Source organism: Triturus cristatus, chromosome 5_1 (assembly GCF_964204655.1).
Source record: "Triturus cristatus chromosome 5_1, aTriCri1.1, whole genome shotgun sequence".
Classification (NCBI taxonomy): Eukaryota; Metazoa; Chordata; class Amphibia; order Caudata; family Salamandridae; genus Triturus; species Triturus cristatus.
The window spans coordinates 51996992-52021991 of NC_140587.1; the positions used below are offsets into that span (position 1 = coordinate 51996992).

The 25000-nt window shown below is 48.0% G+C and overlaps 1 protein-coding gene and 1 long non-coding RNA gene across 4 annotated transcripts in view; one reads left to right on the forward strand and one right to left on the reverse strand.

The window, feature by feature from the left end:
• Positions 1-25000, forward strand: part of LOC146830147 (uncharacterized) — a 295089-nt gene that overhangs the window by 47753 nt on the left and 222336 nt on the right. Inside the window, exons 1-3 of one of the 3 annotated variants that reach the window (XR_014961372.1) lie at positions 7359-7808; positions 8206-8287; positions 8625-8721. The exons of 1 other annotated variant lie outside the window; for it this stretch is intronic. This is a non-coding gene — a long non-coding RNA (uncharacterized LOC146830147). Of the gene's footprint in view, positions 1-7358; positions 7809-8205; positions 8288-8624; positions 8722-25000 lie in introns of those variants that run through there. One more of the 3 variants, XR_014961373.1, reaches the window with a different exon arrangement.
• The window catches only part of LOC146830148 (leukocyte cell-derived chemotaxin-2-like), a 167874-nt gene that overhangs the window by 10380 nt on the left and 132494 nt on the right, over positions 1-25000 (reverse strand). The window contains exons 3-4 of the mRNA XM_085604398.1: positions 19150-19246; positions 12379-12530 (exon numbers count right to left, since the gene is read on the reverse strand). Of these exons, the coding sequence (XP_085460524.1) occupies positions 12379-12530; positions 19150-19246 (249 nt within the window). The remainder of the gene's footprint in view (positions 1-12378; positions 12531-19149; positions 19247-25000) is intronic.

Here is a 25000-nt window from a genome sequence, read left to right on the forward strand (position 1 = left end):
GCATGAACATGGTGTTATGGTATATTGATTTGAATAGTGCACTAATCACCCAGGAGGGTACCCAGGTGCTGGCGGCAGCATACCGTGTAGTGATCAGTAGTTGTGAACAGGACCTTGTGTCACTGAAGTAAGGCCTACAGGCTCCTTCACCTTTCTAAAAGTTCCACTGCTGTGTGCTTAACTTTCCCTTGGCCTACTTCAGCTAGATGTGGAGAGCTGCCCGGTGCAGGATTAGTGACTCTGCGCTGGGTGTATATGTGCCAAAAAATTGAGCAGTATGTGTGGTTAGTACATGCACTGGGTGTATGCCGAGAGGAATACATTACATGAGAGATGAAGTGCTGTGCAGTGCATGTGTGGATAAAAACATGTGCTGAATGTATGTGTCCTTGCGTGGAGTACATTCATGTAGTGTGAATAGTTGTGCAGCACAAACATAGAGAATGTGTGTGTTTGTGAAGAGCACACCCTGGTTAAAACATAGGAAAGCTTCTATGATGAACAGGGTGCACAGACTCACTGTGTGTGCTGGAAGAAGGGGTACATGTAAAGGTACAATGCATGGACAACAGTGCTGGACTGAAAACGTGCTGTGAATGTGCCTGCAATAGTGCATTGCATGGAGGATCCTGGGTTCCATTGTGGGAAGCTCAGGCCTGCCTGGTAAACTCATGGAGGGAAAAGGAAGAGACTCTATTTACATTTCAAAAGACTGCTCTTTGATTCAGTGATGGATCACAAGGAAGGGGCCTGGACACATCCGGGAAGGGAGATGGAGCTGAGAAGAGATTCTTAAGAGCAGAGCTGGGGTCTGGGATTAACCTTTTGATGCAAATATCACTCACTGTGGCTGACATCCAGAGTGAACTCTGGTCACTAACATAAATCGTGTTGTAGACATTCAGCTTCGGAGTCATGCCTGTTCTGACAGACATCTTTCAGATGAAGAAAGAATAATAGAAGAAGTTCCCACTTAAAAAAAAGTAGAACTCCAAAATAAAACTTCAAAGACCCAGAAGCTAAATCACATTCAGTGTCTGGGAAAAGGACCATAAGAAGGGGAGTCCCTCAAACTGGTCATCTGCAAAGCAGCCAGATGGACTCCTGCCTGTGACCAGGACTGGGGCCAAGGCCTGCTAGTCTGCTTGCTGGGTGAGGGAACATCACCCAGGGAAACCATGACCACCTGACCTGCAGCATCAATGCCTGTACTGTGCGAGAACTGCCCCGACCCACCACTGAGGAATGCCGGAGAAACAGTAGACGACATCGCCCCTCACTGGCTCCAGTCGGAAGCTGAAAAAGGATTCCTTCTCAACCTCTCTCTCCCCCATTGAGCAAACTCAGCAGGTAGCTGATCTGACATCTAGGAGCCTCCGGTAGTGCCACTCTGGATAGAGAGCCTGCGCTGCTGGGTGCAGCCATGTGAGCTGCGAGCAGCTCGACCTCTCCGAACTGAGCAGGACTGGCAGGTGCACGTTTCAAGGCACCCACTGCATCGTTGCACTCTTCTGTGCTCGAGAGCGGGTAAGACGAGAACTGGGCTCCAGTGGAACTCACTGCTAGAGGTGCTGCAGCAGCATAGACACTTTTGACTAAGTTCCTAAAGGGTCACAGGCAGAACTCTTGAGGAGGGCCCATTAGTTTGCATTCCCTGATGCGGCCATCAGTGAATGGGAATAACCCTGAAAATGTTACATGAAGGAGGGTGGGACACGGATTCACCTGAAAAGTACTAGTGCGCCAACCTCAAGGAGAATTGTGTTGTTGCATTTGAATGTTGCATTTCTTAGCCTGTGTCGAGTTAGTAACAAAATGCTACTTTTTCTCATAAAAGCAAGTATTTGGCTGGCATTGATTTATTGTTCGCACTGTTTGCACTTTGAGTTATGAGTTCTGTTCACTGACCTGTATCTAGAACCGCCCCCCTCCCCCCCACGTAACCTCCCCACACCTCCAGGGAGCCTTGACTGTTTGACAACAGCTACCCCTGAGAGTCACGTGCAGAAGGGGTACTTGGCCCAGTGGCTCCGGATCCGTAGTAGGTCAGGCCCAGGGATCTCAGGAGTAAAAACCCTCAATCTCCACAGTTCCGCCAGTACCCCGTGCATGCCCCGCTGAAAGAGTTTTTGACACTCTCTACCCAGGATTAATCCCTCACCTCGTTTTTTGAGGGTCAAGTTATTTTGTATGTTTAAAAATGACAAATTTGCCCAGGTGGTTAAGTGCAGTTGAATATGATTTTTCCTACTTTGGTATGGCACTTCTACTACAATGCATATCTCTTTCCGAAAAATAATTTTCAGTACGGATTGTGACCCGTCACTTTCAATATGATTTCAATTTTTAATATGTGTTGGACCTGGCCCTTTTTGCACGGTTATCCACAAACATTTTGCCTTCCTCCTGTATTTTTTTCTGACCTGTTTTTGTTTGTTTTATGACTCTGGGCACTCTACAAATGCTGGTAAGTGCTAAAGTGCATGCGCTTTCTCTTGTAATCTTGGTAAGATTGGTCTACACTTGTTTGGCATATTCAGTTTACCTGTCAGTCACTTGTACAGTGGTATCCTGCATACCCATGACCTGTAAATTAAATGCTATTGGTGTGCCTGCAGGGCTGCTTGCGCCACCCACCAAAGTAGCCTTTCAAACCTGTCTCAGGCCTCTGCTACCGCAGGGCATGCATGTGCAGTTTACTGCCGCAGTGACGTGGCATTTAATGTGTTTTCCATGACTAAAACTTTTACTACACATAAGTCACCCCTTAGGTAGGCCCTAGGTAGCCCTATGGGCAGGGTGCTGTGAAGGTAAAAGGTAGGACATGTGCCTTTGTTGTGTGGCATGTTCTGGTAGTGAAAAACAGCCTATTTGGTTTCTCACTGCTATGAGGCTATCCTCTCATAGGTTTGCATTAGCAATTCCCTGATATGTGCTTCAGTGGTAATTTCTGATATGAAAGGGGTAGCGTGGCCATGTTTGGTATGTTTGGAATAGCAGTAATAAATCCTGCTTATTGGTAAAAGCCGATTTATTATCACGATTTTAGCAATGCCACTTTTGAAAGTGGGCATTTCTGGGGGCTTATGACTCTTTGTGCCCTGCCTGGTTGTGTAGTCCATGTCTGTTTTAGACTGACAGGAGCAGGGGGGTTTGAGGTGTGTCCTGCCTTTCCTGGGTGAATCAGAGTGGTCTGAATAGGCCTGGTCTGCATTTAGAGTGGTGGGAGGAATTTTCAACTGCACAATGCTGTCTCTGCCCCCTGTAGTGTGTCTGGAGCCAGAGGTGGGGATTGAATGGGGGTGTTGTACACTTCTAAAAGTTGTTTGAAGTGCCCCCAGAACAAAGACTTTTGGAGTATAAGTACAGGGGTTGTTGCCCCATGTTTTTAGACACTACGTGGAGTTGTAACCAGAGGCTGCTGGCTGTACAGACTGCAGCTGGCCAGAAGGAACTGTGATGCTGCCAGGAGGAACCGCCATTGGACTCCCTTGCTTTTGCTGACCTGTGGCCTGTGAGGCTATGGGAAGGACCGCAACTTTGTTTCCAAGGGCCCTGATGGGCTGGCCTGCCTTCCTGCGTGCCTGTGCCTTGTGTGCCCGTGTTCTCCAAGGGGTGCCAGTTAGGCTCCTTGTCGCTGCAATCAGCGCACGGGAAGCACTATATTTTGGAACTTGTTATCCCTGCAACTGGGCTTGCCTCAAAGGTTGATGTGTGGTGAGCGCTTTAGGTTCTGAAAAGGTCTGGTGCTTACACCGTGTTCTACCAGGTCCTGATGCTTTCACTCGTTTAGCACCGTTCTTGTGCTCCGCTTTATTTTGGAATTCCTGGTGCTGTGCGGCTGTGAAGAGCTGAGGATCTACCGGTGTCCACGGTGTGAAGGACTCAGCCAGGGAAGCTGCGCCTGCCCCTTTCTACATTTCCCGGCGACGGCCCCTGTAACGGAGATCACATTGCAGGCACCTCAGCACTGGTTGGCTCCCCTCAAAGAAGCGTGGCTCTGAGGGCCGTAAGCAGAAGCTGCTGAGGAAGCCAACGGAAGGAGGAAGCCCCAGGCCAGAGCCCCACATTGCTAAGCAATGCTGACACCACCAGTGGGTGGGACCAGCCATCGGGGAAGAACCAAGGCCGAGAGCAGAGGAGTTCTGCTGACGTCATGCAGTAGGCGGGTCTGGTGAGGAAGGTTGCGCCCACCCCTCCTTGAAGTGGCTATGGGATCAGCTATCCCAGAACATGGGGACTGCTCTGCCAGCACCTTGAGAGCACACGGTGAATCCGGCCCGTGGGCAACGCCCTCTATTTGGTAGTGGCACCGCCAGATTCCCGTTGCTGGGAAGACCAGCTTTGCCGGAAGCTGTGTGATTCTGCCTGGTCTCCCTGCTTGATTGCTTTCCGTGTTGTTTGGTGGTGGCTACTGTGAGGCGAGCCTGTGCCGGGGCACGCTGTGAGAACTTCTTAAAACCACCAGTGTCATGTTATGCGTGGGCAGGTGCCCTGAAGCTTATGTGTCAGGGCTCAGGGATTATTAGACTCTATTTGAGAGATGCCCAGAGGTCTCTGTGCCCTACATAAATGCCCTGGCTCCCATAACGGGCGTAATAGAAGCACAAGGGTGCGGTGTCCAGGGTTGTTTATGGTAACATATGGTGTGATGGATTTACTGTTGGTATTTCTGTTGTGTTCTGTATTACCCAACTGCTTGATGCCTATGCCCTGATGCATGTTGTTTCTCCTCGCATTCCCAGGGCTGGCATAGCATGCCCAGCAGCCACAATTTATGTATGACCTAACCTGCATTTTAGGCACTGATGTGTTCTAATGTATGTTGCTTTGTCCTGCTTTTGTCAGGCTAATGGGGATTATTTCACCTTATAGGTACAGTAATGGTGGTTTTATAAGGTGTGCACCCTATAAGTATTTACTGGATGGCACTAACTTGTAATGCTAGGACAAATGCCTGGTTGGCAAAGTGATTTTATGATCTCTGTGACATCATGCCAGGGTGAGTAACAAACAGGGACTGGAGGGACGGGGGGAGATGGGCACAATGGCACACATGCCCAAACAAGCACAGCACATCATCAGACGGACCATGCCCCGGACACCCAAATCCCACAAAGATACCAATGCACCCATGAATGCCACAACCCAGCACTGTAGATGCACAGAAGGCAGTGGTAGACCACATGTAAGGGATCAGGAGCAGCCAACTCCGAGCTGCAGGTGCGACCCAAAAAGCGGCACACACATCAACATTGACAACGATGTGGCACAATCAGCAGCACGTCCACAACAGAACAGGGGACACAACTGGTCCAGATTGTGTGCAGTAACTGGCCAATCACATATGGCATCACAGGGAAATGTGAGTTGACAATGTACAAGTACAAACACACATCCGTGAAGTGGTCGAAATGTCCACTGTCCCACACCACATAGGCAGCTCCCCACAAACAGTCACAATGTACACTGTCACTCAGTCTGCATGCAATTATGTTCAATGCATCAACATACATGTGAACACAATATTAAACTGCATCTACCCTTCACATTGCAGAGGGAAATTCAACACCTCCTGCAGAGCAGTCCCAACCTCTCTTCTCTGATGATGAAGAGGACAACCAGACCTTCGACTCTGGCGCCCTCCAACAGCTCGTGGACAGCCTCGGCAGCACACCTCCAGAAGCAGGGCAGCCCAGCTGCTACGAGGAGAACCCACCCCCTGCACAGTACACACAGCAGGCAGCAGCAACCACCACGGCTGCTTCCCAGGACCTCCTCGACCAACACATGGCCTTCCAACTCCATGTGTTGGGGTGCCAGGAGAAGCTGGCCGAACAGATGCAGGTGGGGTTTGACCGCATGGCAGATAAGCTAGACGCCATTCGTGGGTGTCTAAGTCCCATCAGTGACCACTCACAGTGCTTAACAACCACCAACAGTTCACTCCATGCTCTCCAACGGACCAAGTCCGACATCGCCAGGGTCCTGACTGAGAGGCAAGAATGACTGTCCAGTCACAGTGCCTCCAGCAAGCTCGCCCGGGAGTTGGGACTCATGCGGAGGCACATGGAAGACAGGGACCATAAGCGTGCGGAAACAACGGCTGACACGGCTGCGCATGAGCGAGAGGTGGCTGGGTCCCTCAACACTATAAAGAACATTCTCATGGCATTGCTGCCACAATGCCTGGTGCCGATGCATGCTGCTGCTACCACTCCATCCACATCTCCTGTCCCTGATGTGTCAGTGCCACTCAGTGCAGCGGACATTCCACCTCCGGCCCCAGCGGTGTCACTTGCACACAGTGTTGGAGACAGACCACCACCACCCACATGTGAGGCACCTGAAACAGCAGCGGACGAAGATGCGAATGAATCTGGCCTCATGGTCAGAAGGAAGCGGTAGCATCCATGTCCGCCATATGGCCTGTTACTGCTTGGTCCTGCCCTCAGGATCATCCCCTTCCAGTGTCCCCCGATGTATTCTGCGACACTCACCTTGGACCTCGACATGGACTGCCATAGACGTTTTGCTCACCCATGACACAGATAGCAGACTGCGGACTGAACTCCTCCACTACTGAGGAACATGTCATTCACAGAAGGATTCTGGCTGGCGTGCCACGGTCCGATGCTGCAGGGTGTGCTTTGCATGGCCCTGTACTGCTTCCCATACAACACTCCCTTGAATGTGCATTGAACATTCATTTTCACAGCGATGTGTCATGTCTATGATCTTTCAAGTGTGGAGGTATGGATGCATGTAGGATCAATGATTGCACCTCACATCCATGTTGCTCATGTTGTGGGACTTGGGTCACAGGGTGACACATTGCCGATTGCGTGCCAGGTGGCGCCGCCACTAGAACGGGGAAACATGCATTCGTTACTTCCTTGTCCAGGCCAGAACGGAAGCACGTACACAGCCCCGGAATCGTTGTTCGTACCCTTACGCTGGCCTGGCATATGCCAGGCCAGCCCACTCTGCTCACGCCCACAGGGGACGACGACAACGCTACATGTCCCATGTCTTCCCTGTAGTGATCTGCAGCTCACAGGTCTAGTTGTCAGCATGCCCCAACCACTCCCTCACAGCTTGATTACACACACACCACACCCATCCAGCACACGCGCCACAGGACATGTGACCCTGCCAATAAGAAGGGCCGGGCGCACATGCTCAACGCCATTTCCACTCTCTATCGGGGTGCATCCGGGTGGTGTCAATATGGGCATGAGGGCCTCAGGCCCTGCAACATCACATTCCCCAGGACCGGAGGTGACATGATGGCGTCCGCAACACGATACCCAATCATACAGGGTTCATGACTTGCGGGGCGCAGACTTGGTGGCACATGCTACATTGTGGCCGGCACAGGCACACCGCTACGGGACGGTGACTTGGGGTGCACTGAGGTAGTGCAACCTTGAGTGCTGAGCGGGTTTGCAGCCTGCGATGATGCCCCGTCCTGGCGGTCCGGACTGCTCAGGATTTGTGTGCCCTGCTGGACTGCAGTGTAGGCCAGAGCCAGCGGGCAGCGCAGGCCTGCCGCCACGTGGCGTCGCATCTCGGATCACAGAGCTAGTGGCATCTCAAGGGCTGAGCAGGTGTGCAGCCTGCAATGATGTCCGGTGCACTGGTATGTCCTCTGCCATGGCAAAATCAAGACCCAGCATCAAATGTGAGACCTGGTGGCCTGCGGAGCGGGGCTGCATGGTGTGGAGGGTGCCATGTGCACCGACCCCGGGCATGTGGCTTACAACGGCACGTGGTGGGCCCTCGTTGCTACATGCCAAGGGTGGAAGGTGAGCAGTGAGGCCTGGGTGCGCAGGGGTGGGCATGCACCGCTGGGTGGCGGGAGGGGCTGGGGTGCATCTGCCTGGGTGCGCAGGGGTGGGCATGCACCGCTGGGCGGCGGGCGGGGCTGAGGTGCATCTGCCTGGGTGCGCAGGGGCGGGCATGCATCGCTGGGCGGCGGGAGGGGCTGGGGTGCATCTGCCTGGGTGCGCAGGGGTGGGCATGCAACGCTGGGCGGCGGGAGGGGCTGGGGTGCATCTGCCTGGGTGCGCAGGGGTGGGCATGCACCGCTGGGCGGCGGGAGGGGCTGGGGTGCATCTGCCCGGGTGTGCTGGGGCGGACAGGCGATAATGTCTTGTGCAATTGTATGTACTTTGCAATTCATGTATCTGTACTCTGTTTCAGAAGACGGATCAGTTTCAGACGTGTAACCTGGTGTACTGCACTACATACCGGCATGTGGTAGGAGACACACCGGTGGCAGCAGGTGAGCAGTGTGGCCTGGTGCACATTGTCGGCACTCTCTCTCCCTGTCCATCTCTTCTGTTGTCTTTCACTTGCTCCCCCTCTCTGTCCGTCTTCCTCTCGCTCCCCCTCTCTGTCCGTCTTTCTCTCGCTCCCCCTCTCTGTCTGGCTTTCTCTCGCTCCCCCTCTCTGTCCGTCTTACTCTCACTTCCTCTCTCTGTCCGTCTTACTCTCACTCCCCCTTTCTGTCCGTCTTTCTCTCGCTCCCTTTCTTTCTCTCCCTCGCCTTCGCTCTCTCTCTCTCTCTGTCCTTTGATGTGCACAAGACACACCTTCTCATCATGATTTTTGTCTTGCAGGCTGTGACCTACAGATTGTCCTGAGGGGAGCCGCCATGTGTCTTGATTTCTGTTCTGTGTATCTTTGAATAAATGTTCATTTGTTACATCGATGGTGAATGTGAGATGCTCATTTCTGTGGCGACACATGCATGTCAACAAATGTGATTGTGCGACCTCAGGAGGATTATTTGGTACGTGATTCCGTGTAGTTGATGTTGTATGACTTTGGCTGGGGGGGGGGGTCCCAGGGAGGGGGCACCTGGGGGTGGCGGCAGTGGGTGTTGTGGCCCTGTTGGGGCTCCGAGCTGCATGATGAGTGGCTCCATGGCATCTGTTGCCCTTCAGGTGTTGTTCTGGGCTTGGTTCCATTTTTGGTGCTGGTTGTGGGCCGACTTTGCACGAGGTCAGAGCAGGTGTTAGTTTCCTGCAGCTAATGTGCCTTATCGCCTGTTTTGTGTTCTTATCGCCGATCTGGCTGTTCGTTGAGAATGTTGCGGAGTGATGTTTTTGCTGCCTTTTGCACAGGAACGCCTACTCTGCATCTCATTAGTGATAGTTGCGGGGGTCATCTGTGGCGATGTTTTTAGCAGCTGCTATCGCGGGTAAAGTGATGTTATGGGCTGTTAACACCAGCTTGGTAATGGGGTGATGAATGTATTGCGACTTTGGTTGCAATAAAGTGCCGATAACTCGACTATAGCTCCTTGAGAATATGGCCCTCTGATAGTTACAATCTATGCCCAGCTGTTCCTGCGGCTCCTCACTGCTCCGAACTGTTGAAATTGGCCCTCTTTTGCATGATATTCCCTCAGATTTTTGTCTTCTTTTGCTGAAACCATTTTTGATAGCCATAGGACTGTGTGCTCTTTGACGTGCTTGTGCTCTCCTCTCTAAACATGTTAGAATTGCTGTGATCCTAATTGGCACATTTAATTTACCTTAAAGCCCCTAGCCTGTAAGTTAAAATGCTACTAATGGGCTACCGCACTGGTTTTGCTAACGTTGGACTTTTAAAGCATGTCTCAGGCTTGCCACTGCAGCGTGGGTGTGCAGTTTTAAAACTACCATTTTAACCTGGAAAAACAAACCTTCTACAAGGTCTAAACCTTCCTTTTTAATGCTTATACTTCACGACTAAGGTAGGCTCTAGAGACCCATAGGGCTTGGTGCATGGTATTTAAACAGTAGAACATGCATGTTTAATGTCCTGTGAGTGAAAATCCTCCATAGTTGTTTTTCGCTGTGGCAAGGCTGGCTCTCCAATACAAAATCACTGGGTTAAAGTATAACAACGTATAGAGCATAATTTCAGTTCTGGATCAGATAGTAAAATGATTCAAGGACTCATTTTCATAATAATATAAAATCCAACTTAATGGTCAGGTCAGATTTTATTTTACTATTTTGTAAATGACACTTTTAGAAAGTTATCATTTTCCATCCTAAAGTCAAAAGGGCCTTTTTTGCCAGTGACTGGTGTCACACCACTGCTAATAGCTCCCCTGTGGTAGGATATGGATTGCTCCCAGACAGTGGACAAAGGGATTGGGTGTAGGGAGGTGTTTTTCTTCCTTGAGCTGGATGACCTGAGGGCCCTGCCCAGTTCCTTTCCGAGCTTGAAAAAATGCCTACCCTGTAATTGGCAGATGTGGCTCACACCTCTGGGTGGACACAGGGAGCTCTGAATTGGGGAAAAAAGAATCTGCCTTGTTGGCTTTAGGGAAAGGGGAGTACTGTGGGATGGTTTACAGTAGAATGCACAGGAAGTGCTGCAAAAGTGGGTAGGGTCATTGCTGGGAACTTGTACCCCATTGGTTAGGATGCGGCAGGAGTTATTCTCACCCACAGGCTGGCATTGGACATAAATGTGGAATCTCCACTACCCTCCTCAAAATACTCCTGGACCTGTGAAGAGTGAGAAGAGCTTGAAGGAAGACTCGACCTGCATTGCCTTGAGCCTAGGACCCAGAAGTGACTCCAAGGGTCAGCTACAGGGATAGAAATAGAAAAAAATTCTGGAGGTCACTCTCTCTGCTGACTACTTCCAACTGGACATGCCGTGGTCCCTGCTGCAGGCCTCTACTGAAGTGAGTCCTAACCCCCAAGTGGTGTCCCCCCCCTAGGTCCTGGACCGGCGGTCTGGCAGCGGTTCAAGGCCAAAAATGTCGGTGCTGTAGCAGCACAGCTGAGAATATTTTGAGTTGCCTCACCTCCACGCTTTTCATGAAAAGGGTGGAGGTGGCGGTGAGGTAAAAAAGAGGGCCTTGCAGTGGGCGCACATGTTGTGCCTCCCTGTAGTTTTGCACATCCAGTACCTGCACAGGAAGGCATGCATGAAATGGTGCATTCCTTCCTGTGCAGGAACATGCACTGGCGTCCTGTGGCATTGCTGTTTAAGGCTCACGATGAGACTTTAAACAGCACCACCGCTGTACCACCATGCCGCCCGCTTGCCAGATCACAAAATTACTTTCAAATATAGCGGGTCGGCGGCGGTGAGTTTTCGCAGTCCTGGAGCGGAGCAGTGGCTTACCACCTGCTCCAGAACTGCCGAAACTCGTAATCCGGTACTAAGTCTGAACATATGGCACCTTCATCAAGATCAACACCGAGCAGCATTCAATCACAGGCCTCCCTGTGCATGCACTCTGAGCTTTTCCGTCCCGTCGTTGACGGTGACCGCACTATGGCCCACTCTTTGCAACCCACTGTTGGCGAGTCCCACTTCGGATCCTGCTTGGATTCTAAGCCTGAAGATAAACTTTCCACCAGGATAAACCTGTTCCCTGTATCTGACCAGTGATCAATTTTGATCAACATTCACTTCTGACTTTGACTTGGTTTAGCGCAAACAGATAAATTTGGTTCGTGCTTTGTGCTTTTAGGCACTATTTTCAATTTAAACTTTTAAAATTCATATCCTGCGTTCTACTACTGGATTTTATCATTTACGAGTCATTATATTTATTAAATTGTACTCTATTTTGCTAAATGTTTTGGGGAAATGTTTCTGTCTTCTGTTTTCACTGTATTTCTTACTGTTTGAGTGCTCTGTAAATACTTTGGACTTTGTTTCTAAGTTAAGCCTGGCTGCTTTGTGCCAGAGCTACCAACGGGTTGAGTGTGGGTTGATTTGGTGAGTATGGTGTCTCACCCTGACAAGAAATGTGATTATTGTTTGAAGTGGGTTCTCAGCCCCTCAAGTAATAATCCAGTTTCTTACCCGTCCAATGCCAATGAGGAACCCCCATCAGCTGTTTCACAGACTAACAAAATTAGAGTTGGGAAAGGCATAGGAGCCACTCCTTGGGAGAACAATGTTCAAGACCTCCGAACGAGCCTTTCTCACCTGTGAGAGTACCGCCAATAATCACTACTATTCTGAAAGTAGCCAAAGATTAAACTCTACAAACATTACTGCTTAACTCGGTCCGCAGTGCTGCATTACCTGGGTCTTTAATACTTTCCAAATCCTGAGGGATAAGTGCCTTCCATCGCCTAAATGACTGCAGTCCTACTGTGGACGCTCTACGTCACACGATCAGCATCTCGCCGTCTCTCGTGACCAATGACCTGCCTGGCACCCACAGCTAGTCAGTGACCCTGACAATTGAACTGCTAAAAAGGAAGGTTGTACCTGAGATCATCCTAGCATGCATATCCCAAGAGACTTTACCTCACAAACATTCATCAACTGATAACTGTGCACCTACTTCACGTCATTCCGCACTACACTGTGCGTGGCTGAGCAAGACCCTCTGCTTGGACTCACCTGAGCCGATGAACGTAAAGCCTTCACTGCCAGGGCTGTCCTTATCATCACCATAGCACATGCCACGGTCGCTTATGGTGCCATTGAAAGGGGCGTACACCGTGGACCCATCTCTGCATACAACGTCAACTCCTTTGAGGTACTTGCGGCCTCTGGAAAACAGAGATCAGTGTCAGCAATGCAGGCTTTGTGTATCATAGAAGCATTCATATGTGACACTGATGCAGATGTGATGAATCTCGAAGGAATGCAGTTGCGTGGTTTGTAGGACTTAATATAAGCGTGCATTGCAGATATTGTAGCTCATGCTGGCATATGTATGTCATAATGGCCGCAGTGATAAATGTGGCTCATGGACTTTATTATATGTCAGCAATGCAGGTATGACTTTTATATCAGCAATCCAGGCGTGGCTTGTAAATATTAATATATGTCAGCAATGCAAGTGTGAGTTGTAGGCTTTAAGATAGGTCAGCAATGCAAGCATTACTAGTACACCTTAATATATGTCAGCAATGCAAGTATTGCTAGTAGACATTAATATATGTTAGCAATGCAGGCCTTACTTGTAGGCATTAATATGTCAGCAATGCAGGAGTGATTCATAGGCATTAATATGTCAGCAATGCAGGTGTGATTCATGGGCATTAATATGTCAGCAATGCAGGTTTGATTCATAGACATTAATATGTCAGCAAAGCAGGTGTGATTCATAGGCATTAATATCTCAGCAATGCAGGTGTGATTCATAGGCATTAATATGTCAGCAATGCAGGTGTGATTCATAGGCATTAATATGTCAGCAAAGCAGGTTTGATTCATAGGCATTAATATGTCAGCAATGCAGGTGTGATTCATAGGCATTAGTATGTCAGCAATGCAGGTGTGATTCATAGGCATTAATATGTCAGCAATGCTGGTGTGATTCATAGGCATTAATATGTCAGCAATGCAGGTGTGATTCATAGGCATTAATATGTCAGCAATGCAGGTGTGATTCATAGGCATTAATATGTCAGCAAAGCAGGTGTGATTCGTAGGCATTAATATATGTCAGCAAAGCTGGTGTGATTCCTAGGCTTTAAGATAGGTCAGCAATGCAAGCATTACTAGTAGACATTAATATATGTCAGCAATGCAGGTGTGATTCATAGGCATTAATATGTCAGCAATGCAGGTGTGATTCATAGGCATTAATATGTCAGCAATGCTGGTGTGATTCATAGGCATTAATATGTCAGCAATTCAGGTGTGATTCATAGGCATTAATATGTCAGCAATGCTGGTGTGATTCATAGGCATTAATATGTCAGCAATGCAGGTGTGATTCATGGGCATTAATATGTCAGCAATGCAGGTTTGATTCATAGACATTAATATGTCAGCAATGCAGGTGTGATTCATAGGCATTAATATCTCAGCAATGCAGGTGTGATTCATAGGCATTAATATGTCAGCAATGCAGGTGTGATTCGTAGGCATTAATATGTCAGCAAAGCAGGTTTGATTCATAGGCATTAATATGTCAGCAATGCAGGTGTGATTCATAGGCATTAGTATGTCAGCAATGCAGGTGTGATTCATAGGCATTAATATGTCAGCAATGCTGGTGTGATTCATAGGCATTAATATGTCAGCAATTCAGGTGTGATTCATAGGCATTAATATGTTAGCAATGCAGGTGTGATTCATAGGCATTAATATGTCAGCAATGCTGGTGTGATTCATAGGCATTAATATGTCACCAATGCAGGTGTGATTCCTAGGCTTTAAGATAGGTCAGCAATACAAGCATTACTAGTAGACCTTAATATATGTCAGCAATGCAGGTGTGATTCATAGGCATTAATATGTCAGCAATGCAGGTGTGATTCATAGGCATTAATATGTCAGCAATGCTGGTGTGATTCATAGGCATTAATATGTCAGCAATTCAGGTGTGATTCATAGGCATTAATATGTTAGCAATGCAGGTGTGATTCATAGGCATTAATATGTCAGCAATGCTGGTGTGATTCATAGGCATTAATATGTCACCAATGCAGGTGTGATTCCTAGGCTTTAAGATAGGTCAGCAATACAAGCATTACTAGTAGACCTTAATATATGTCAGCAAAGCAGGTGTGATTCATAGGCATTAATATGTCAGCAAAGCAGGTGTGATTCGTAGGCATTAATATATGTCAGCAAAGCTGGTGTGATTCCTAGGCTTTAAGATAGGTCAGCAATGCAAGCATTACTAGTGGACATTAATATATGTCAGCAATGCAGGTCTTATTTGTAGGTATTAATATTTTTCTGCAATCCAAGACTGACTAATATGCATTCACATCTGTCAACAGTGCAGGTGTGACTCATAGACATCAATGTATGATTTGTGATTTGTCGGCACTAATAGATGCCAGCAATGGAGGTGTTGTGACAATCTCTGGCTTTATTGGGAAGGGATAAAGAAAGAAATACAGCTGAATGGAATTACACCAAACTTGGACGAAAGTTTGAACATAGTCAGAAAAACATGCTTATTTGTGAGTTTGTGTATATCAGCTGTTTTTGAGAAATTAACATTTAAATAGATGCAGAGGGTGCTCTTGAAGGGTTGAATAAATACAAATTACTGGACGGTTGGGGCTACTGGACTCCAGTGTACCACAAATTAAATAAATACTGTAGTACTCCCACTAGACTCTGCGCAGCCCGTCTGTAAGGTACAATGGGACTGCTGTAGGTGCCGCCACACAAGAAGGACCCCCATAGCACCATATAACCTCACAAACTTCAATACATGAAGCATGTTTGGTCCTGCGGTACCATGTAGGTGAAGCTTGTGCAGCATTACCGTAGAAGCACAAACAGTACCGAGAAATAATAAATGTAAAAAATGTGGGTGTGGGTTTGAGTAGGGTTGGCTGCCTGTGGGAGGGTTTGGTGCAGTGCATGTCCACAGGTCACGCCCTGGGCCCATCCCTCCAGAGGAGGTTGACCACACCCTGGTGGTAGGTCATCCCAGGAGGTCGGCCACCCACAGGTGGTTGAGTGCAGGGCTTGGCCCTTCAGCCAACCACCTGCCGTGCACTGAGTTAGATGCCCACAGGGGTGTTGGGCTGGCCAGTGGTCTGGCCCTGAGCCCAAATCACTGCTGCGCACAGCCAAAAACTCTGCTCAGTGCTGGAGTTGGATGATATGATTTAAAAAAATCAAAAAAAATCATTGAAACAAAACAAAGGTTAAAGTGACATCATAGTTAGGTAAGGTAATAACATTTTAGGATATGTTAAAAAAAAATCACTGAAAAAAAACAAAGGTTAACGTGATGTTATAGTGTGATATTCGAATAATACAAAAACAAACATTTACAAACCAAATAAACACTGAACTTGACCAGTTGTAGTTTACTGAGATAACTATAACTTGTGCCCCTGCTAAGCACTGCTTACGATCTCACAAATCACATCACTCATAACATGTTAAATGTCATCAAAGAGGATGTCTCAAGAGTCTTCTTGGATGACGTCCCTGATGGTGTCATCCACCGGGCGGGGCAGTTTGCTATCAGCTTTCATACTGGAGGATGTTCAGCGAGGGCAGCGTAGACCAATGCTCCATAACGTCTGTGGTACCAGAGGACATAACTTTTTGCAATAAACAGAACACGCGGAATATGAAGCACATCTGTGAAATGATCGGCATCAAGTACATCTTATGTTCTCTTTTTTTACTGGTATTGAAGGGTGTAAGAAATGTAATGGAACATTAATGATCTCAGAAACTTAAAACTTTGAATACAGTTTAAAAACTGCATTTGGTAATTATTTACCTTAATGAGATGTGTCTGTTAAATACCTCAGCTGACAGAATGTTAAGAGAATGGCTTCATTCTGTAGATGAGGCAATGATAGGCATGCGCATTCGGGCCCGGGGGACAGCCGTCTGAAGTATATAAAGGCACTTTCCACATATCCCTGAAATGAACAGAAGGATGGGCGCTGTTTGAACAAGGCTTACAATCACACTGTGACTTGAGCCGTCAGTAATCACTACTTTGCACAGAGGCAGGGGACTGTTGCCCAGATTGTCTCTTTCTGTAAACAACATTGTAAACACTTCATCATCTTCACAACTGCGGCACATTGTTCGGGTCGCCAGTCCTCGCCGTCATCGGTGGAGAGTTGGCTGACCCCGCCCTTGGGAGATGGAACCTGGTGCCGGACCACCATTGCGAAACACTTTAGCGAAGTAATTTGTGCAGCCGCACTTCAGGCAGGGTTTCCCTTGTTCTGGGCACACATTTGGCATGTGGTGCACCATACCACAGTCACTGCAGGATTTCTCACCTTGTTTGGGGGTACTGACTGGGTGTGGCTGTGCAGGGTGGTGCTGGATAGCATTGACTTGTTCTTCTTTGATTTTTATGGCTTTAGGGGTCGCTGGTGGGTCTGCCCCACTGGACAGGAATGCCCCATGTTATCAGCTTGGGTGTCTACTAGCTTGTGGGACCTGGCCAGGAATAATATATCATGCAGCATGATGCCAGGTTGGCAGAGGATGAGTTTTCTCAGACTGGCATCCTTGTATGTACTGGGCCCTGATTTCGTGAGGCAGGTCAATATTCGTGCAGGTACTTGCCAGTTTGCGTAAACGTGCATGGACCGAGTCGACTGATTTGTCTTCAGTTTGGCGGGCCTACCTTAGCTTGAATTTCTCATAATCCGGATTCAGTTGTGGATCGAAAAACCTGTTTAGGGCAGCTCGTATGGCATCAAAATCGTCGTCACCTCCGGTGCTGGGGAGGATTTTGAATACGTTGTAGAGCTTTGCTCCGCCCATGTGAAGCATCATGGAATATTCAACTGCGCAGTCGGTTTCTTGTATGGTGCAAAAGTAATTTTTGAGGAGCCCTATCCCCTGGTGCCACCAAGGGGTGCCAGTTGTGGAGTCCGCTAATTGGCTGTGCACAGTGTTGAGGTGCGGTGGCCACAGTGTGCTGAGGTGCGGGCCTCAGTGTTTTGCAGCGGGGGGATATGCTGTTTTCTCAGGTAGCCCGCTTATGCGTGGCTCAATGTAATGCACTTGTGCGGTTGTTGTGCTCCAGCTGGCCTTATGTGTGTGTTCTTTGTGGTAAATAACCTCTGCTCCCCTTTTGTGCTTTCTTTCTATCCAGTAACACTATATTCTTGACTTGGCCCCCCCTGCTGTCGGTACCATAAGATCACTGGGGCAGCAGACGTGTGGTGCATGCAGGTGTGCTCCTGTATGCCATGGCTCCCGTGCCTATAGAGACTCCAGACGGTTTCATCCCTTCACTTCACTGCGCCTTGCCCCCTCGGCCATTTACTGTGTCTTGCCCCCCTTTGATAAACTGCAGCCAACACCAAGCTTCTTCATTTCCGCAGCGTCCTTTCCTTTTGTTTGACTGTAAACACTCTCTCTCCCCTTCTAAAGGCTACACCTGCCTGCTCACCCCAAGGCAGTGAGGGCACTGTGGAGGCAGATGTTGGCCACACATGGCACTCGAGAGGGGCACAGCCACGCAGACGCTCCTACCAGCTGCTCACGGCCAATGCAAGTGAAGCTTCCTGATACGGCCTGCACGTGGCACTGTTCGTCGGTAAGGCACAGCCTGCAGCTGCTGCATGGCGGTACCACGACGAGCCTCCACGGGGGGGAGGGGGGCGAGGCAGGCTCGAGCGCCGTGAAACGCAGAGCGAAGCCCCGCTTTCCTTCACTCTGACGAGTGCTGGCAGGAATGCCGACAGGCAACACGGTGACAAAGGGGCCCAGCGACGGACCCCAGCCCCTGGCAGGACATGGCGCCGCATGGCGAAGTGACTCCTGCGTGTACACGGCGGCTGGCTTGGCTCTCAGCATGGCTGCTCTGCACAGAGGTCGGCACCCTCGCACACGGATGGAACACCAGCCTCGTCGCCAATGTGCGGATCGGAGCTCAGTGAGCGTTCAGGATTGCAGGCCCCGCTTGGCTCTCCGCATGGCTGCTCTGCACAGAGGTCGGCACCCTCGCACACGGATGGAACACCAGCCTCGTCGCCAATGTGCGGATCGGAGCTCAGTGAGCGTTCAGGATTGCAGGCCCCGCTTGGCTCTCCGCATGGCTGCTCTGCACAGAGGTCGGCACCCTCGCACACGGATGGAACACCAGCCTCGTCGCCAATGTGCGGATCGGGGCTCAGTGAGCGTTCAGGCCTCGTGCTCCTGCTACAGACACCGCACGCACCCTCGTTTAGTACAGGCGGCGCCAAGCGAACACGAGCGGTCCTTGCCCCTTTATTTATACCCTTCGGACGAGCCCGGCCCTCTGGCTGTGTGCTGGTTACATTGTAACGTAGAGGCCGGGTGGCACTCTAACGGGGGGAGAGGGGCACTGTCTACTAACACTCTCCCAGTGCTACAGGGTGTGCCGGCCAGCAGTTTACCAGAAGTGTATTCATGAAACTGTACCTGGAATTCACTGCCCTGGGAATACCAGGCCCAGGGTTTGCTGGCATGGTAATATTAGGTGGGCTACAAACACAGACCACTAAGATTAGCAAAAAACATCATTCCTTCTGGAATTGGTGTCCTTGCGATGGACTCGCACTGAGGCCCCCTTCAATGTTCATATTTTAGCCCCGTATGCCACTACATCATCATTTCGAAAATAGCCTGATCAATGGTTCTGCACCCTCAGACCTGCTTGTCACAAACACACACGTGTAATGACAATCAATAGAGTCTAGTGCATAAAAAGGCTCATTTAGAACGTGTCCACCTTACCTGGGGCACCTGTAGCATCCACAGCCGTACCAGTCACAGTGTCGGACAAAGTTCGATGGCTGCCCAGAGCACATCACTGGGAACTTTCTTCCTGGATCTAAACATTTAAAAGACAAACATCATAAATGCTTTTCAAATTCGTTTTGTGTACGTTTTACACATACTAGAGTACATACGGTTTGAATCACTGACAGAATATCAAGGAGCTAAATATCGACCTACAAAAATATCAGTGACAAAATATCGACTACCTGTATATCCAATTCATATCTACAAACAGGTAAGTACAAAAATATCGAATCCTAAATATCGCTGTAAATAATATAGGGTTCTATTAGGACGGCGGGCGGATGGCCGCCACCGGTCCGCCCGCCATCGAAACCCGGAAAACCACCGGTCCGACTAGCATCGCGGTCGTGACCGCCGCTGTGTGATTTTCCGCCTGCCACTTTACCGCCGGTTGCAGTCTGCCCGCTTGCCGGGCGGGCAGAGCTGGACGGCTACAATTGTTGAGGATCAGGGCCAAGCACCGCCGGCACGATAATGATGTCGGTGGTAGCCAGCCTTTCCGCTGCGGTGGAAAAGCATACGGAGACATGTTCCTGGGGCCCATTGTGGGCCCCCAATGTGTTGTGGGTGTGGGTGCCATGGGGGTGTACCCATGGTACCCCCCTACATGTGCCTGTACCAGGTGGCAGGCACTGTGCACAAAACAACAAACATCTCCACCACTGCCCCACAAAAATGGCCCATCAAATCGAGATGACAAGGTAACCTTACATCTTCCACCAGAGTGCTGTCCCTATGTAGCCATTCTTACCAATGTCCCCACCTTGCAGGAAAACCAAACGGAATCACAGTCCCAGTTAAAGAATAAAGCCTGTCATTGGCTTTTACAGAACACAAACTTTTTAAATTCAGACTTTTATGATATTCTATTTGTGAGACGAGTTAGCTGGGTTGGCCCCTTAAGCAAGTCCCTACTTGGTGATTGCATTGTTATAAACTGCAGATCCCCAAATATTGCTAGTCGGCTGTTGGGCTGGGGGACTTACTCAATAAGTCAGAGGCTGGGCAAAGCGATCGCCATCTTACTTCTTCGGTTTTTCTACAGGCATTTTGAAAACAGAGGGAGGAACACTCAGGCCACCAAACTGGCTAGTATAACGCCCCCTATACATCTGGAGGCCCCCCTCTGGAATTGGGAAATATGTATCTTCCCCTGAGCGGACTAGATTCCCAGGACTGACTATCCAGAGTATCCTTATTATTATTAGCATCCCCTGAAGACACATCTGTTTTGAATCCCGATGCTACACCCAAGCCATACACTAGCAGTGATCCTGTTTTTAGTATGATTCTTCTTTCCCAACACGAGCCTGAGGGAGACGCTAGCACCACAGGCCAATCGCAGGAATCCCCACTCGATTTCCAGGATTTGAAAACTCTATCCTGGAACGTAGCTGGTATAAAGTCCAAGATAATTGACCCCGACTGGTGTAAACTAGTGGACGTCTTTCACTGTTGCCTACTGCTGGAGACCTGGGCAGTAGGGCGCGTGCACAGGGTAGGTTACACTACTTATAGTATTGAAGCCAAACAGCCACTAGTTTGCCGCCCAGCGGGTGGCCTCTTAATTTCAGTTAAAAATTCACTAGCTCGCAAAATCAAGGTTTTACACCTCGACTAAGAGGAAATACTTGGGCTGGACCTATCTTTTGGCAAGGGGAATGCGCAAGTCAGATTATTCAAGATCTATAACCTGTTTAATAGCCCCCATAGAGACTCAGGGACAATAACGACGCTGACTAATTACCTTCATTCAGCCATGGGGAATCACCGACTGATAATTGCTGGAGATTTTAATACACCTTTGAACCGGTTGAATTTATACAGGATCTTATCTCAGATGGAGATAAAGTCTGGGGAATTGCAAAACTTCAGATACCACCCATCAAGAAATGCACCATGGTGGGGCAACAGATTTTATCATTCACTATTGCATTTGGGGTCAGAGATTGTAATGGCCGAACAGACTCAGACAAGAGCACATGTCACACATTTAAGAGTGGGGCATCTAAGACCAGGATCGACTATATTCTTGTCGATCTTGATCTTTGGCCCAGTGTCAAGGATATGGCTATAATAACCGGGGAAGATAGTGATCATAACGCTCTGGCTCTCACGCTGACCGGTTTAGCTTCATTGTACAGGCACCCCAGGTATGAGACCGCCTCGGTCATTACTAAGAATAACCATAGAAGAGTCAAATGGCCCCTGATCTTAGCCGATCCAACTGCACTCCCTAAAATATATTCTGAGGTAGAGCAGACACTCATAGATCTGAGTATTTCTACCAACGGGACAGAGGATATTATGACCACATTTTTTAAATTGACCACAAACATAAGACCTCTCTTTTATTAGCAATGCAATCGACCGAAGTCGAAAACAGCCCCCTGGTTCACCGATGCCTGTAAAAAAGCCAGGGATGACTTAATTGATGCGGTGAAACTGTAATCTCCCATAGATGTAAAAAACAGAAGGAAGTTATAAAAACTGGCACAAAATAAGGCAAAAAGGGACTGGGGGTCTGAAAAGTGGAGTATGCTTTTAGAAGCCGCGAAACAAAAGAATAGCCAACTTTTTGGCATCTTTGTCAAAGGGGTCACCTAATCTGGAAATGGAAACAGATTTCCATATGCAGCCCCACGTGGGAGGAATATTTCAGGCAACTATTTGCAGGCAAGGGGCTCCCATCTGATTCAGACACATAGATGAATTTTCCTGACCTAGTAACATCTGATGCAGATAACATCATACTAGATGAAACTATTTTGGAAATAAACTAGTTGCAGAGTGGGAAAGCACTAGGCCTCGACAAGCTTCCCGGAGACTTGTTTAAAGCCGAACCCATCATATGGGGTCCTCTGCTCCAAAAAGTTTATAACATCGTCTTGTCTGGGGGAGCAATCCCGGAAACTTGGCGGGGCGCCAAAATTATTACCATCCACAAAAATGGTGATAAAGGGTTGCCTGGGAATTATAGGCCCATCTGCCTAATAGATGTCTCCCCAAAAATCTTTTGTAAAATCATTTTGACCAGAATTCAAAATTGGATAGAGGAAAATAATGTCTTGTCCAATTTACCGGCAGGATTTAGGGCTTCCACAAGTACTACTGACCAAGTTTTTAGATTCCTCTTGTTAATATGGAAAGACGTTACTATCAGAGGAGGCCATTTGTATGAAGTATTTGTGGAGTTAAAGACGGCCTTTGACTCTATTGATCAGTCTCAACTTTGGCTAGCACTGAGTGAATTAGGATTACCACCTTATCTACTTAGAATACTGATTCGGCTACATCATGACACCTGTGCCAAGGTCAGCTGGAATACTGATGGCAGTCTGACCAACGACATAGCAGTCTAGAAAGGCGTTCGCCAAGGTTGCGTCCTTGCCCCTACATTATTTACCCTCCACATCAATGGTCTAATAGGAGAACTCTATAATTGTGGTGGCGATCCCCCGAAACTGGCCGGCAGTGTAGTGCCTTGTCTGCTTTTCGCATACGAAACACTGCTTATGCCAGAACACCTTGAGGAATCCAAAACCTCTTCAACAAATTTGCTAAAGTCTGCAAAGAAAAGGGCTTAGAAATAAACTGCTCCAAAACCAAATGCATGATCTTTAATCCCTACAAATCTAACAAGGGCAAACTTGTGCTGGGCACGCAAATTTTGGAGCAGGTTAAATCCTTTGATTATTTGGGCGTCCGTATCAGCGATAGGCTGGTATGGACTCCGCAGCTAGAAAAGAGTACATTGACCCTTCAGGATGTTGGTTGCGCCATAGTACGCAGGGCTAGGGCGTCCCCCTACCGGCCAATTTCCCCTATTTTAGAACTACATAGGGCAAAAGGACTAGGAGCGGCCCTATATGGGGCTGAGTTATGGGGGCTGGAAAATCTAACAGACCTAGCCCTCGCCAAAAACAAATAAATCAGAGCTATTATGAACCTGCCAGTGAATACACCCCTCCTGCAGTTAAGACTTGATCTTGGTCTAAAACCTATAGACCACTTTGCTGTTCTCAGGTCACTCCTGTTCTGGATAGGGGTATGAACAAGCAACACACAGGTTCCGTTGAAGGAGGCCATGGGCGAGCTGTTCGCCCTGCACAAGCAAACAGGCCGCATTAAGTGGTTTAGCAAGATCAAGGCCTGGTTTACAAAAATTGGGCTGGGGCAGCTCTGGGAGGTACCTGGGTCCATTTCTAAATCTATGGTCCCCCTCGTTAAAAAAAGGTTTTGGGAACTAATGAATTCGGAAAGCGTAGAATGTACCGCACATGGCACGCAAGGTTTTTAAATTTTAAAGGAGGTTTTGACTTTGAAATGTATCTGGATGATATCGACCCACCCCAGGCGCGAGCTCAGTACGTTCAATTTAGATGCGGAGCTCTTCCTCTAAACGCAAAAAGAAGTACCTGGGGAAATGTGTCCGTTAATCCATTGTGCTCCTCATGCCACACTTTTCCTGAGACTCCTGAGCACTTCCTCTTTTGTTGCCCCTTCTATGCTGACCTCAGGAAAACCTGGACAGCTCCTAATTGTCGCATTTTATCTTTTAATTGTCCCTCGGACGCCACACGTATTTTTAGATCAGATACCACCAGTTGGCTAGTGTTTGCTATATCAAGATTTTTACTGCTTGCCTGGTGTGAAGAGGTCAAAAATGGGTAAACTTGTCTCCGGACCCTAGACTTGTTAATTTAACTCTAATTTGGCCCTATGGTATGATCTAGAGTATTGTGTTTTTATATTGGATGAATCATGAATCTGTTTTATCCTACTGAACATTTTTAATGAACTTTTTGTATGTAATTGTAATTGTTTTTATTCTGAAGTACTGTTTTTAAGATGTGAATGATCATATTTTTGACCGAATCAAGTATATATATATATATATATATATATATCTATTAAATACATTTCAAACATTTACACAACATATCCCATAATGAACTATGAGTGAGAATATAAGGGAATCAGCGCAGTAGTTTAGTGCCTCTTTAAAAAAGGAATTCTGAAACATCTAAAAATAAATACGTTTTTGCTATGCACATGTCACTTGGTACACCTTCCAGTACACAGAATAGAAAAAGAGATCTCTTTGCCCAATTCAGCTTCACAAACAACAGGCATGCTAAAATGTTCCTCTGCTTGAGGACTTCTTTGGTTTCTAGATCTTTTGTGACATCACTCACTGGATGGCCAATAGAATCACACACAATGCCTGCTTTTATCCCACTTTTCCCAATACATGAGCTAGTACATTGACGCAGCACCCTCCGGGGCGTGGCTATTGATCGTGCAGCATGTGCAGTGGCACCAGGGCTTGTACGTCTTAAGGTACCACTGAATCCCAGTAGTGGCTGCATTTGACTACCAAACACGCGGGTGAGGGGAATGTCCTTGCTTACTCATGACATCCTCATGACACCACTGAACACACTAGTGAAGCAAAGGTTTCTAAAATTGGTTGTTAAAGCCGCAGCTGAAACATACGTCCCCTGGAACACTTTGCTCAGTTTTGTTTGTTAAATTGGTTCATTGTAGCTCTTACTAATTTGATTGCGGTTAATTTTACTGTAACTTTATTAAACTACTTAATCTATTTTAACATAAGTTAATTAAACTACATAATATTAAATTTGAAGCTCTTTTTTCCTTTTGTTTGAAAGGCAGGTAAATATGGGATCTACATAAGCTTGTGAAAGTTGAATGCAAACAAGTGAAAGTGAGCGTGCCTCCAAACTATGGGACACAGTACCACAAACCTTAGAAACAA